Source organism: Mus pahari, chromosome 2, assembly GCF_900095145.1.
Source record: "Mus pahari chromosome 2, PAHARI_EIJ_v1.1, whole genome shotgun sequence".
NCBI lineage: Eukaryota > Metazoa > Chordata > Mammalia > Rodentia > Muridae > Mus > Mus pahari.
The window spans coordinates 44,453,252-44,467,040 of record NC_034591.1 but is presented as its reverse complement, the minus strand read 5'-3'; the positions used below and the strand labels follow the sequence as shown (position 1 = coordinate 44,467,040).

Here is a 13,789-nt window from a genome sequence, read left to right as displayed (position 1 = left end):
ATGCAAGACAGGACGTGGGTACTCACGTATCAGGTACAGTAGCACATGGTTTTCTCTCTACATTTTTAAAGTAGGTCTGTCCCAAGTTCCACTATACTACCTCTGTGAGACAGTGATGTCATTTTTCAGATGAAGAACCTGAGATAGAGAAGCAATTCCGGGATGCGTTCAAACAGCTGTCTAACTGGAACTTCAACCTGAACCAACCGCAGCCTATGTTTTTGGATAAGGAAGTTGTCATGTTTGAAAACGTCAGGGCTAAAACATTTCTCAAGATCTTGTGATGATCTTGGCTGTCACTGAGCTTTCAGGTGATAAGAGGTGCATTTTTAACAAATCATAAACTGACTCATCTTCCAGGATTGTTAGCCCCATGGTTCAAACATTTCTTGTACTTCAAATGGTGCCTTTTACAAACTTATTATTTTATAAAGTTTTGCCACTTTTAAAGATTAATTTTTTCCATTAACATTAAGATAATTTGAGATATCCATATACTATGTGAGAACTCCTAAGAGTATTATGACTATCAAGGTACTGGGGAAAGCCCTGAGGTTGAAGGTGGGGCTAGAAATAAGAACTCAGGTTGAAATTTTGTGGACAAGGTACTATATTTAAGATTTTGTGGAAGACATAAAGAAATAAGTTGGGATTAAGGAAAAAGCATTATGATAATAAACATCCTCTGTTGTAGGCTTGCTCCTCATTACCCAATTTCATTATGTGCATGATGGGCACTTTACAGCTTTGTTTTCAGTTCGTTGGTAATGGTTTACCAATGTATTGAGAGCTATCAGAAATTTACCAGAGTTTGTCATAAAAGTTGAACATGCAACTGTTTAATTGGAACTAAGCAATTAGTAAACATAGTTAGTACAATTTATGTGATACATTGTATGCTTAATGTTAATAGTAGGATGTACATCTTATAGAATTCGCTGTAATCTGGTTTATCATTTCTATATTCCAGTTTTTTAAACTAAAGCTTTTTAGCTTTTCATTCAACCCATTTTATACAAACCTTTAATATTATGAAACACAGTAATAAATTCTCATTATTTACTTCTGCTGGGAAATATAGCTCAGCTGGCTGAGTAGGCACCAGGTCCTAGGTCCCAGCACCTAGAACACAGAACCATGAAATTAACTCGTAAGGAAAAACGAGGTAAGGTGTATTCATCTTGAATTTAACAGACAACAAGGTGCTTCCAATTTGAGACAGAGAAAGATGGAGAGGGGTAGTTTCCAATTCACAAGGCGAGGGGGAAAAAATGGCATTCACGGATAGTCAGAGCGTAAAAACTACACACACCTATCCCACGAGGTCCGCCAGGCGGGTGGTGGACGCCTTTGGCGGGTCTGTTTTTGACATCTCTGAAGATGTCTTTCCCGATCTCAGCACAGTCCCTCCACGCCCCGGTGGCGGCCGGGACTAAGGTCCAGAAACCCGAGGCCCCTGAGACGCTGACCGAAACCACGCCGGCCGACCTTTCTCTCCAGCTAATCTAGACCTCCCTGACAGGCCGCTTGAGAGTCTCGCTTCGATGCACCACAAACACTAGCTACGGGGTCCCGACGCTCCGCAAAGGTAGGCGCTGCTGCAAGGGAGCGCCGGGGCTCGGCAGCATCGGAGACCCGCCAGTCCGGCCTCGGTCTGAGTCTGCGCACGCGCGCCGTGGTCATGGGGGGGGGGGGGGGGGGGAAACGACGAGCCTGCCACCAGACTTCGACAGGGCTGAGCCTTGCCGCTTCCGGAAGGGGCGGGGCCTGCGGAGGACACGCCCCGGCGCGCAGCAACCGAGGGCGTGTCCGGCCGCGCGGAGTTTCCGGCGCGCTCCCCCGCGTCCCGCGTCCCGTGGTCTCGCCCGCCCCCGCTGCCATGTTGGATTGTGCGGCTACCGCCGCCGCCGCCGCCGCCGCCGCCGCCGCCGCCGCCGCCGCCGCCAGAGGACTGGAGGAGTAGGGAGTTTAGCGCAGCCGCCCGAGTGCGAGGACAACGACCATCCGGCCCGAGCCGAGCAGGGCGGGAGCCCGGAGCTTCCCGGTCGGCGCGCGGCCCGAGAGGGCGCCCGCCGTCGGCTCCTTCCCCTCGGCCTCCGCGCGCCGGAGGAGCGACGACGGGATGCTGGGGCCGTGACTGCCGCCTCGCGCCCCTGTCACCCGGAGTGGGGACCGAGTGCTCGCCCGCCTCCCGAAGAGACGACCCTGGACGCTCCACCCCACCGGCGACACCATGAGCTCGGGCCAGCAGCCCCCGCGGAGGGTCACCAACGTGGGCTCCCTGCTGCTCACCCCGCAAGAGAACGAGTCTCTCTTCTCCTTCCTCGGCAAGAAATGTGTGGTCAGTAGCCCAGAGCCCCCTGTCGCCATCCCCCCCAGCGTCTCCTGGCGGGGTTCGGGCTTGGTGGGGGACTCAAGAGTAGGAGGGAGAAGGGGGCGGGCTCGGCACGGCTGGGGTGCTGCTGCGGGCCAGGTCTCCAGCCTCCCGGGCCCTGGGGCTCCCCTCACCCTGCTCCCCGGGTGCAGGCCTGCCAGGCCGGGAGCCACCTCCCCCAGCTGCTGGAGAACAAGGGAGTGTCACCTCCGTAGGCCTGCCCAGAAGCCCTGGTCGGCCGGGCCGGGTCCGTGCCCGGTCCGTGCCCGTGTCCTTGCTGCAGGTTCCAACTTTACTCTGGACCACAAGGGGATTTTTTATTCGTACATCAGCGGCTTAATCTCGGGACAGGATCCCAGCCCTGGCCCGTGCTTCACCTCCCACTACTGGATCTGGGTTATCTTCCTTAACAATGCTGGAGGTTTTAGGAGTGAATAGATGGGGAAAGAAGCGAATCGGATTTTCGGTCCGCCTTTAGGATTCCGGGAGAGGATAAAGTGCGGTGCAGGTTCATGGACAGAGCAAGGGCAGCAAATGCGCCTGCTCCCAATTGCAAAAAAAAAAAAAACAACCCCAAAACCGGGGTTTATTTCTCCAGCAGAAACTAGGCCTAGTTTCTGCTCTCCGCCCCACTGTGGGGTTTTGTTTTTTTTTTTTTTTCCTCCCTTGCGTTGTGGGGTGGGGTGGGGGGTGCTATTCTCTCCGAAGCCATGCGTAGGGAAGCGATAGCTCATGGCCTTTGGGATCAAAAGTGGTTCTGAGTTTGGTGCTGTGAGGCCCATTCCGACCCCAGATGGCGGATAGGGAGCAAGCAGTTCTGTGGGAAGGGGAATGGGTGTTGTTGACGGAAGCATTCATTACATTGGCTGCAGGCCTTTCTGGGGGTGGGGAGGAGGTTCTCCGGGTGAAAGCCTTATCTTGATCTTCCTGAGGTGACTGAGTTGAGAGGGGGTTTGTTGGAATGCTGGCCGGCTCCCCTTCTCCATATTTGCTAGCTCTCGCAGAGCGTGTGCCTCAGGAACCCAGGAAACACCCAGAGAAGTTTCAGCCGAGCAGAACCATTTCATATCCTCACTTAGCGATGTTTGAGATGTCAGAATCAGACTACACCTGCTGAAGAGGTTAAGAGGAGACAGATTCTGGAAAGTTACCAGATTAATAGTTAACTTTATGAGTTTACTGTTCATATCTACTTTGGGAAACTAAATCATTCCATTGGACTTAAGATGTATTTCTTGTTCTAAAATTTAGACTTTAAAGAACACTGCGTCCACTGACTAAAGTAGAAAACAGTGGTTCAAAAAAAGAAGAAAAAAAGAGTTTGGGAGAAAACTTTAAAGATGAACCAAGTTCTTCCTCTATAGTTCTTTAAACAAATGAGAAAATGGAGCTCTTGGCCCCAAGTCACATAGTAATTTAGGAATGTAACTGGAACTATATGCCCAGTTACTTTGTACTTTCCACTACATCATGTTGTTTTGTGAGGATTTTTTTCCCCTTATTGATTTGTCTCTCGAAGTGGTGTTAAAGGAATAACTACTTCATTTTTGACATAAAATTAATAAAATTAAAGCAGCATTAATTTTTGCATGATTTTCAGTTTAGGGAATTTTTTTTTTTTTTTTTTTTTTTAAATATGAGCTGCCTGCGAGCAGGGTAGAGGTCAGCTTTGCTGGTCTAAACTTTGCTGGTCTAGTACCTTTAGTATACAGTCTTATCAAACATTAAGTAGCTCACTGTGTTCACATACCAGGCCCATGAACTTCAGGCATGGCAGACCTTCATTTGTGTTCTAGTATATGCATTACTGAGAGCTTACTGTAGTGTTTACCCAGGGTTTCAAGGAAATGACAGATGTGGGAGTATATTTCGATAGACGAAGATAACATGGCTCACTGTAAGCATAAGTGGGTTATTGAATTGGTTACAAGTAGTCAGTGCTCAATTTCTTTACATCATATATTATTAATCAACTTTACCTTTTGAATTGCAGTAACTTAAGACCACGTTGTTGCTTTCTCTTGTGAAAATTACTGTAAAATATGAAGCTTTTGACTTTGGAGAGCAATGTAAAATTGGTGTTATGGAATAATCCATAGGCTTTGCTCAGTCTTTTTTTTTTTTTTTTTTTTTTTGTAGTTTAAAGCAACAGTGAAATAAATGCATTCTCACAAATCAAGCAGTAAATTTACAGGTCAGACCAAATATAGTTAGCATATACATTGAGAGCTCTATCTACAAAGAAATGAAACCATTATATGGTGCCAGATTTTAAGTAAGTTCTTTATTCCTTCTTTCATCAAACAAACATGTATTGGGTAATTGAATGTTGAGGTCAAAAATCAAGATTGATGCTTGCCCTCAGGAACTTGGTGTTTGAAGAGGGAAACAACACGTAAACTGATGAGTCAGTCAGTCAGTCCTTTACAAGACAGACAAGATAGCTTTGTAGTCTAGTCAGGCAGTGTGGGTTTAAGCTCGGGGTCAATTTGAACAAGCCTCTTTACCTTCCTGCTCTGTCTTTGCTTTTCCTACCTGTAGTAAAGTTAGAATGTTGTCTCATACAGTGGTCGTGCTGGTTGGGAGTATATATAAATATCTGAAAACTTGTTAGAACGGATGGAGAACTATTGAGTGGTGGGAGAGTAAAGGGAAAGTTTGATAGAATGGGCAACATCTGAACAAGATTAACAGGTGCTAACTAGGTTAATAAATGATAAGAAAGGACTTGGAAAATAAGAGTTTATTAGGGAGCAGGCATTCTGCCTGTATTTTCACATTTATGTATGTATTGGAATCACTGTAGAAATATTAGACATGTGTGGGTAGGTTCAATTCCTTGATAATTAGGTTCCCTAGGTCTGAGGTAGAGCTTAATCTTTTTTTTTTTTTTTTTTTTAAATAAGGTTAGTGGGAAGATTTGAATGTATACTACAATTTGAGAGTAGAAGTTTATTTCTGTGGGTAATTATAGAATTGTCCCACTGGAAACATTGGATGTCACATTGGCAGTCATAGGCTTTCTTTTGATCGAGTTTGTGTTTTGTGAGTTAAAGTTAAAACAAGTTCTTTGACTGCAGCAGTTCTTTGTCTTAAGATGTCAAGGTACATTCCCTAACTAAGAGACAGGTACAATTGAGGAAGCATTGTTAGTGGTGAGCCACATATAGACCAGGGCTCACTTTGACAGTATCCTTGGGTAGGTGAAGGCAGTGTAGAAATAAACTATGGATTGTGAGAGGGATGACAGGATATCCCGAAGGCGTTTGTAGATGTGCCCGTAAATAATAATGAGCCTGAACTAAAGCAGTTTATAGGTAGAGCATTCAAAAGAATCTTAGAATGATTAAGTCCCACTTAGATGTAGAGGGTGAGGCAAGGGAACTGCAGTAAAGGTGGACATTAAAGGAGAGAAGAGAAGTATGTAGGCACATACATTTCTCATTTTCTGGAAATAATTTGTTTTATGGAAGAAATGACCTTTAGAAATCTGTTGCTGTGGTATAGTTTAAATAGGTAGACTTTATGGAAATTAGGATTTCATTTAGAGTTAAACGTAATAAGTGAATATGTGTTATAACTCACATGGAGTTAATAGTTCTGATGGTATCATTACCTGGAAGTACAGTCTCATAAACTTAAAGAGCAAGACTCACTTATCTTATTGTAAAGTACTGCTGACTTTCAGGTAGAGTAGTAGCTAACTTGTGTAAGGCGCGTGTACATTCACCCTCCTTCATCCTCCATGTGGAGTTTAATCTATGTAGTTCCCAGTAAGGAGCGTGGAAAGTAAAACCTGTGGCAACTTGTGTCTAGCCTCCTTTCTGAATGGTTTGAGGCTGGTGAGGATTGGCCTTCTTTTGCCCTGCCATACTCACCTGTTTGTTCCCTTGTTTTGTTTTTAACTATTAGTGATTATTAGATTCTTTTTTTTAATCAGTAAGAGTTTTGCCTTAATTTCTTTTACTTCCTCAGCCCCTGTCTTTATTACTCATCTTCGTTAGTTAAATTGTGTTTCCTCACTTTATATGCAGTTCTAGGAGATGGACCAAGTTCTAGGAGATAGACATCTTGGTATTTTTCTATAATTTTCACATCACATTACCTCCTTTTTTTTCCCTCGAGACAGGGTTGCTCTGTGTAGCCCTGGCTGTCCTGGAACTCACTTTGTAGGCCAGGCTGGCCTCGAACTCAGAAATCCGACTGTCTCTGCCTCCCAAGTGCTAGGATTAAAGGCACGCGCCACCACGCCCGGCATCACATACTTCTTGATTGAATAATTGATCATTTGATTCAGACTTAGGAGCCTAGTCAGCATTTCTCACTGCTTGATCAAATTGTAAAAACTTCATGTTCTTGACAGATATTATTTACCTGGAGTTCAGTTTCTTCATTAAGCAAAGTGGTTTCATTCCCCTGCTAAGCTAGTATCTTCTTGATGATGGCCTGCATTAAGGCAAGAGTGGTAAAGTAGGATATGCCTTTCACATTGAGCAATGAGGAAATAAAGCTAAAATTCACTGGATTTGGAATATACAACCATGAAAAGTGCCCTCCTCTGTTGTAGGAAGAAGATAAGGACCAAAGTACGATAGTGTGGACTCTGACAGAGAAGGGAAGATTAGAGCCCACATTGTAAAGCCTGCTTATTCTTTGTTTCTAGAGTGGGCACATTTCCCAACCTTCGCATCTAGATCTATAAAAAAGTCTTACTAAGGGGTTTTAAAGAGTTTCATAGTTAGAATGGTTGCTACCCATGAAGTACTTTAGGGATTTGTAGAAGCATGTGAAGAAAGTTGTTACTGAAGTTACTATGTTCATTCACATTTCCCATTGATGGCAAAGAGATTTTAGATCAGTTGTAGCAATTTTGTTTTAAGTCAGTTAAGTATGAAGTCTATAAGCCAGGCATGGTGGCGGCCCACGCCTTTAATCCCAGCACTCGGGAGGTGGAGGCAGAGGCAGAGGCAGGCAGATTTCTGAGTTCAAGGCCAGCCTGGTCTACAGAGTGAGTTCCAGGACAGCCAGGGCTATACAGAGAAACCCTGTCTCGAAAAACAAAAAAACAAAAAAGTATGTAGTCTATAAAGGAGAACCTTTGAATTGACCTCTTTAAGGAGTTTCTGAGCCTCCATACTTGTTCTTCTTAAGCCAGTCCCTGCCCCCCTTGTTCTGCCACTAATTTTTTCTCTGTTATGGACAGTGTTGGTATTTTATTTAAAATACACCATTCCAAAAGTTATCCTTTAGCTTTAAAATACTATTTCCAATTAATACAAGCTTGTTCAGTGGAGATATAAAATGAAGTCTACTGGAATAATACAGAAGACTCAGCTAGGACCTTTGTGATTACCTGTGTTAGAATCTGTTGGCTGAAGTCCTGAAGAGATGAATTGCATCCTGTGGTACTGCTGAACAGTTTCTGTCATGTAGTCAGAATCGTATGTTCAGAAACAAAATATGTATGTATTTATTGAGACAAGGTCAATAAATATAGCATAGACTAGTCTCAAACTTAGGATGTAGGTGTGGCTGAACTTTAATTCCTGATCTTGTGCCTCTAACTCCAGAGTTATGGGATTGCAGATGTGTAACTGTGACAGCCTAACTGTTAGTGTATAAAACATGGTATATTTCAAGTTATAAAACCTGGGAAGAGTAAGATTCAAATGAAACACATATTGATAATATCTTATTTGTTTTATTTCTGTCTATATTCCACAGATTTTTAAATGAATGATTTAAGGGAAGCTTGGTGCTTGCTTTTTCAATTTTAGGTAGAAAAATAATTTTAAAAGACTAGATGAAGTTGAGCTTTGTTATATATTATTTTGTAGCTCCAAAAGTCACAGCTTGCTTCCTATATTTAACAGCCTAGTATTAGTTTTACTATAAAGATTCTGGAAGCAACACAAGTCAGTGCATTCTTATTTACCTCTATAAGCTGTGCACTGTTATTTGTAAATACAACTTTTTACTGGCTTCCAAATAACCTACAGAAGTAATTCTTTAACTGGTATTAGTTATTAAATAGAAGCTGTTTGGTATCTTCAACTGTATTCATAAGTGGTGCATAACAAGAATAAATCTTGTTTATTTACTGCATCACTTCAATAACTTACAGAACTAGGAGATGATTCATCATTTTAATGGTAATAAATGGTAGTAAAAAAATAAATAGCAAAATCTAATCTCACTTTTTAATTTTGTGTATAAATGTGTGATACAATGATAACTGGCCTAACATATGGAAGGTTCTGGGTTTTCAGGTTGGCCAGAAATAGGAGAACTCCCTTAAGAAAGTAGAGTCAAGTGAAAGATACTTAGTAAGTTTCTCATTACCAGTTCAGTATTCTAGACTCTAGGGTTCCTTTGTAGTAGTAGACTTTCAACTTGCCATTGTAGATTTGCTAAAGGAATCACATCTGTAAAAGAAATGCTCATAAAAGATTTGCTAGATTGAAGGAAAGGGGGTGTGGTAAGAAAGTCCAGGAATGCATGATAATGTGTTGGGGTTATCACAAAGCTGTATGCTCAGGAACAGTATCAAAAATCTTTATTTACAAAGTTAAACATTCATCTTAGGTTTCAGAAAGGTGGGATTATTTACAGACAAAGTACTTAGCAGACCTGCAGTTCCAAATTTTAAAAGTAAAAAAATCAAATCTTTACATACATACTATTGTTGATTGAGTATAGAAGGTCTCAAGGTTACAGAGGGGAGCAGTGTGACATACTACTTTTCCGGCTGCTGTGACAAAATGCTTGACAAAAGCAACTTGCAAAAAAAACCCAGCACGTTTATTTTGGCTCACAGTGTGAGGGTGTGGCTCATCCCAGCAAGCCACCAGAGCCGGTTAGCTGTGCTAGCAGGCCAGTGAGGCAGTGGGCAGGAGGAGAAGCCACACGGAGGTTACTTCTTGCCTCACCTCTTGCCTCCCTTTCTCCTTTTGTGATGTTTATTCAGTTCATGACCCCCACTCCCTTGGTTGTTGCTGCCCATTTAGGATGGTTTTGCCTTCTTCCATTAAAGCTGTCTGGAAATGCCCTCACAGGCATTCCCAGAATATCTCCTAAGTCATTCCAAACCAGTGAAGGGACACGGAAGATTAATGATCACAAGTGTTTTCCATAAGCAGTTGAAGGACTAGCTAGATGCTTAATTTACCAAAAAATAAAAACAAAAACAAACCAAAAATCAGTATTTTATATATTACACAGATCTTTTTTATGCTAGAGGTATGCTTCCTTGTCCATTTATACCTATTTCATTCTTTTATTCCTTCGTTTAATGCCAATACTACATTGTATGAAGGTATAGTTATATGTACTTTATTGGTCTCTATTAGTATAATAGATGCTATATTTAACCAGGTGCCATAAAACCAGGTAGTTTATAGAACAGTGTGTTCTCTCATTGTTTTAGATTGAAATCTCAAGTCAAAGGACTAGCAGGTCTGTTCCTTCTGAAGAGACGGAGCGTGGCTCCTATTTCATACCCATCCTCCAACTACTAGTAGCTACTGGTAATCCTTAAGGTTCCTCGACTCCATTCAGTCTTTGCCTTTACAAATAACATGGCATGTTGTACTCATTCTGTCTTCTCCACTTACAAGGACACCAGTCATAGTGCGTTAGGGTCAGCCTTAATGACTTCGTTTAACTCGGTTATATTTGTAAGCCCCCTCCCCCCTTTCCAAATAGGATTGCCTTCACAGGTGTGAGGGTTAGTATTTCAGTGTAACTTTCAAGAGGGCACAATTCAGCTTGATATCAGTATGGTTTTTGACTTTTGAAGGAAAGTTTTGGAATATGATAAACATTCAAATGTGCCCTTTCCAGTATTTATATAGAAAAAGTTGTAAGAACTAAAGCTAGGACACAAGTATTACCACGTGGGCAGATAACTGCCAGACTGTCCTCCACACAGTTATTACAAACTACTATTTCATCAGTGGCCGGCCTTTTAAAGATGTCTTACTGGTGAAAGAATCTCATTGTTTTTAGGTTTAGTGAAACTGAACAGCTTTCATATCTGTTGAGCATGCATATTCTTCTTAGGCCATTTATTTTCTCTTAGTAATTTGGAAGAACTGTTGATTGGTATTGAATAGTAGTTCATAAAGTATTTTGGTAATTTGTGGTTTACCTTTTGCTAAAATTATCTTGATGCTAATGGTCACTGAATAAATACTAAATTTTCCTGTGGGTGTTACTGTAATCTTATATCTTTCTTCCCCCTCTGTTTCAAAAGCTTTATTTTCATTTGGTTCAAGGTTTGGGAGGTGAGGGGCTCCAGGGAACTTACAGAGTTGTTTAGTGGCAGGAGAGACTCAGGCAGTCAGCTGACTGCTATAGAGTTCAGGAGCCTCTGGTAGGCTTCCAGGACTTCTGATAGTACTTAAACTTCCCCAGGGACAGCTGGGGCCTAGCCAATCCCATCTTCTTAAGCTTCACCTCCTCATCCTGGAAGGGGCCCTTATGGAAGTTGTAGAAATGAGAGACCCTGAGGTCAGAACCCAGGGCATCCAGCGCTCTAGTTCTACCCCATTCAGTCTTAAGAAGGCTCAACAGCCCAGCCACCAGCTGTTTTGCATCTTGTATTGACAACCCTGGAGCTCTCTCAGGAGTTTAGGAAGAGATGGGAGCCCAGAGAGGCAGCTGTAGGTTTCCTGAAGGTACAGAAGAACCAGCAGCCTCCACCTCTGATCATCAGTGATGTGCAGTGTGGGAGATAACCTCACCTATGATGGGGACTGGTTCTGGGGCTGGCAAGAAGGTGCTGCTGGAGAGAGTGTAAGGCAGTTGGAAGTTTAAAAGGAGGGAGTCCCCATGTCTGTTCTGTAGAAACACTGTTGAAGCAAGACACAGATCTAGGGCCTTGGATGACCTGCCTTGTTATATCAATATTTTTTATTTAATATATTTACTAATTTATGTTTCACCTTTTGAAAATGGTGCTTCAGATTTTGGGGTTTTCAGGTGAACTTAAAGCTAGTTTTATATTCTCTTCTGTTTTTTCATTTGCTTGCTTCTTGTCTTCAGTGAGTGTAGCTTTACAACGATGATATAGCTTGATTAGAGTTAGGCTTTTATTACACTTTAGTGTTTCCTGTTACATTATTTTGGTTGTACTTAGTACCTAGTACTAAGTATTCTTAGTAGAAAAGAGTATGCTCTTTCACTAGGAAATAGTTGTTTGGTTTACAGTAGCATTGGATTTTAGGTTAATTAGAAAGACTTGATACACTGAAGCTTCTTCTTAGCCTTGTTACCTTTGCTGTGGTGAAGGAAAAGACTGACAAAAAGCAATTTAGGAAGAAAGAATTTACTTTGGCTCACAATTTAGATTAATGTCAGCAGATATTTAAGAATTAGTCACATTACATCCACAGTCAAAATCAGAAAGAAATTAATGCATGCATACTAACTGCCCAAATTGCTTTCTCTATCTTAATTCAGGACCCAGACCCAGACAATAGTGCTTGCTACCTACTTTGAGGCTGGATCTTCTCAAATCAATTAACATAATTGAGGTTGTTTCAATAGATATGTCCACAGGCCAGCTCAATCTAGCCAACCCTTCAGTTAGACTCTCTTGTCAGGTGATCATAGATTGTGCCAAATTGATAATTAAAATTCAGATTTCTTTTGCAGTTTCGTTATTTTCTTAGGCACTAGACATTTTTATAAGTACAAAAATATCGCTCAGATATACTTGTTAAAATAATATTTAAGCATGCATGTGTTATTCTGACACTGCACTGCCTAGAGTTAACAGCATTCTTCCTGGTTTTCCCCCGTGTGACTTTGGCTACACATGAAGATCTTCTCAGTGGCTTGACTCCCATCCTTTTTTATGCATATCTACATATCTCTATGTATATCTGCATTCTAAAAGCAGTTGTATGAAAAACATATATCTATCCCATTCTTTTTAAGAGTATGTTTTTTTATTATGGAGTCTTAAATGGATGAAAAGCAAACTAAAGTAACCAATTAGCAGGTACCATGGCTATCTACAGACAGCCCATCTTGATTGCTCTGTATCTCCCCTCACCCTTTCCTACATTATTTTAAAGGCACTGACTCTTCACCATTATATGTCTATCGTCCAGTCATTCTAAGTAAAAGATTGATCACTATTATTATCTTTTGAAACAGTTGGCTTCTAGTTTCATTGATTTTTAGTTTTATTGATTGATATTACTGTTTTGTTTTCTATTTTATTGATTTCTATTCTGGTCCTGTTATTTCCTTGTGCTTAATTTGCGTTTTCTCGGTTTTCTTATAATAGCAATTATTGAACTAATTGATGCCTATACTGTTATTTTTAAAAAGTGAATATAGGGGCAGAAAGCTGGCTTGTCAGTTAAGAGTATTTACTGCTCTTGGAGAAGATTTGGGTTCAATTCCCAGCACCCAGAGGGCAGCTTACAACTGCCTGTGTCTCTAGTTCTAGAGGATCCAGTACCCTCTTCTGACCTCCTTGAGCTTCTTAAAGCACATGATATCCAAACATATATATTCAGGCAAGTACACATAAGATAAAAACAAGTATTTTTTTTAAGTAAAATTTTATAGCTACATGTTTTCTTCTAAGTACTATATCATGGGTTCTCATGTTATAGTATATCAGATTGGACCAATAGTGTTCAAGTCTGCTTTACCCTTGCTAATTTAAGCTGCTTTATGTAATTTTTTTATTGCCTCAAATATTTTAGAACGCTTAGGTGTGTAAGTATTTACACTTGTTATGTCATGCTGAATTGACCCTTTTGGCATTGTGAAGTAACCTCTCTGCTTCAGAATACTTTTTATCAAAAACCAGCTTTGTCAGAAAAATATTACCACTGCAGCTTCCTTTAGTTACAGTCCTTTTTCATTCTCCCTTCCTTAGTCTCAGTGTCTTTATTTCTGGTGTGTGTTTCTTGTAGGCATGAGAATAGTTATTATCCTTAATATCTGGGAAAGTGAGGGGTTTTTTCCCCCACACAAAATATCTGTCTTTCTGACTGCTTTTTGGATTTTTCTGTTGGTAGTTGTATTTTTGAGAATTCTATTAATGATATTCCTTTGTATAGTTTAATGTTTTTGTTGTTTATTTCTTGGGCATATAATTTATACTAGTTTATCAACTTTAGAAAAATTTCAGACATTGTTTTTAAATGCTACACTGCCCTCATAAATGTCAGTCACATGTGCTAAGTTGTCCTGTACATGTCCTGTTTCTTTTTTTTTTCTCTCACTTTGTATATAGTAGCTATTACTATGTCTCTTAATATTTCATCTGGCCCTGAATGCTAAGAGATTCACCTGCCTCTGCCCTCTCTGCCCCCTCTGCCCCTCTGCCCTCTCTGCCCCCTCTGCCCCCTCTGCCCCTCTGCCCTCTCTGCCCCCTCTGCCCCCTCTGCC

At 41.4% G+C, this 13,789-nt stretch overlaps 1 protein-coding gene across 1 annotated transcript in view; it reads left to right on the top strand.

Annotated features, from left to right (window-relative positions):
* The first annotated feature begins 1,865 nt into the window (after positions 1-1,865).
* Wasl (WASP like actin nucleation promoting factor) overlaps positions 1,866-13,789 on the top strand; it is a 53,435-nt gene continuing 41,511 nt past the window's right edge. The window contains exon 1 of the mRNA XM_021190669.2: positions 1,866-2,341. Within this exon, the coding sequence (XP_021046328.1) occupies positions 2,234-2,341 (108 nt within the window). The 5' untranslated portion in view covers positions 1,866-2,233. The remainder of the gene's footprint in view (positions 2,342-13,789) is intronic.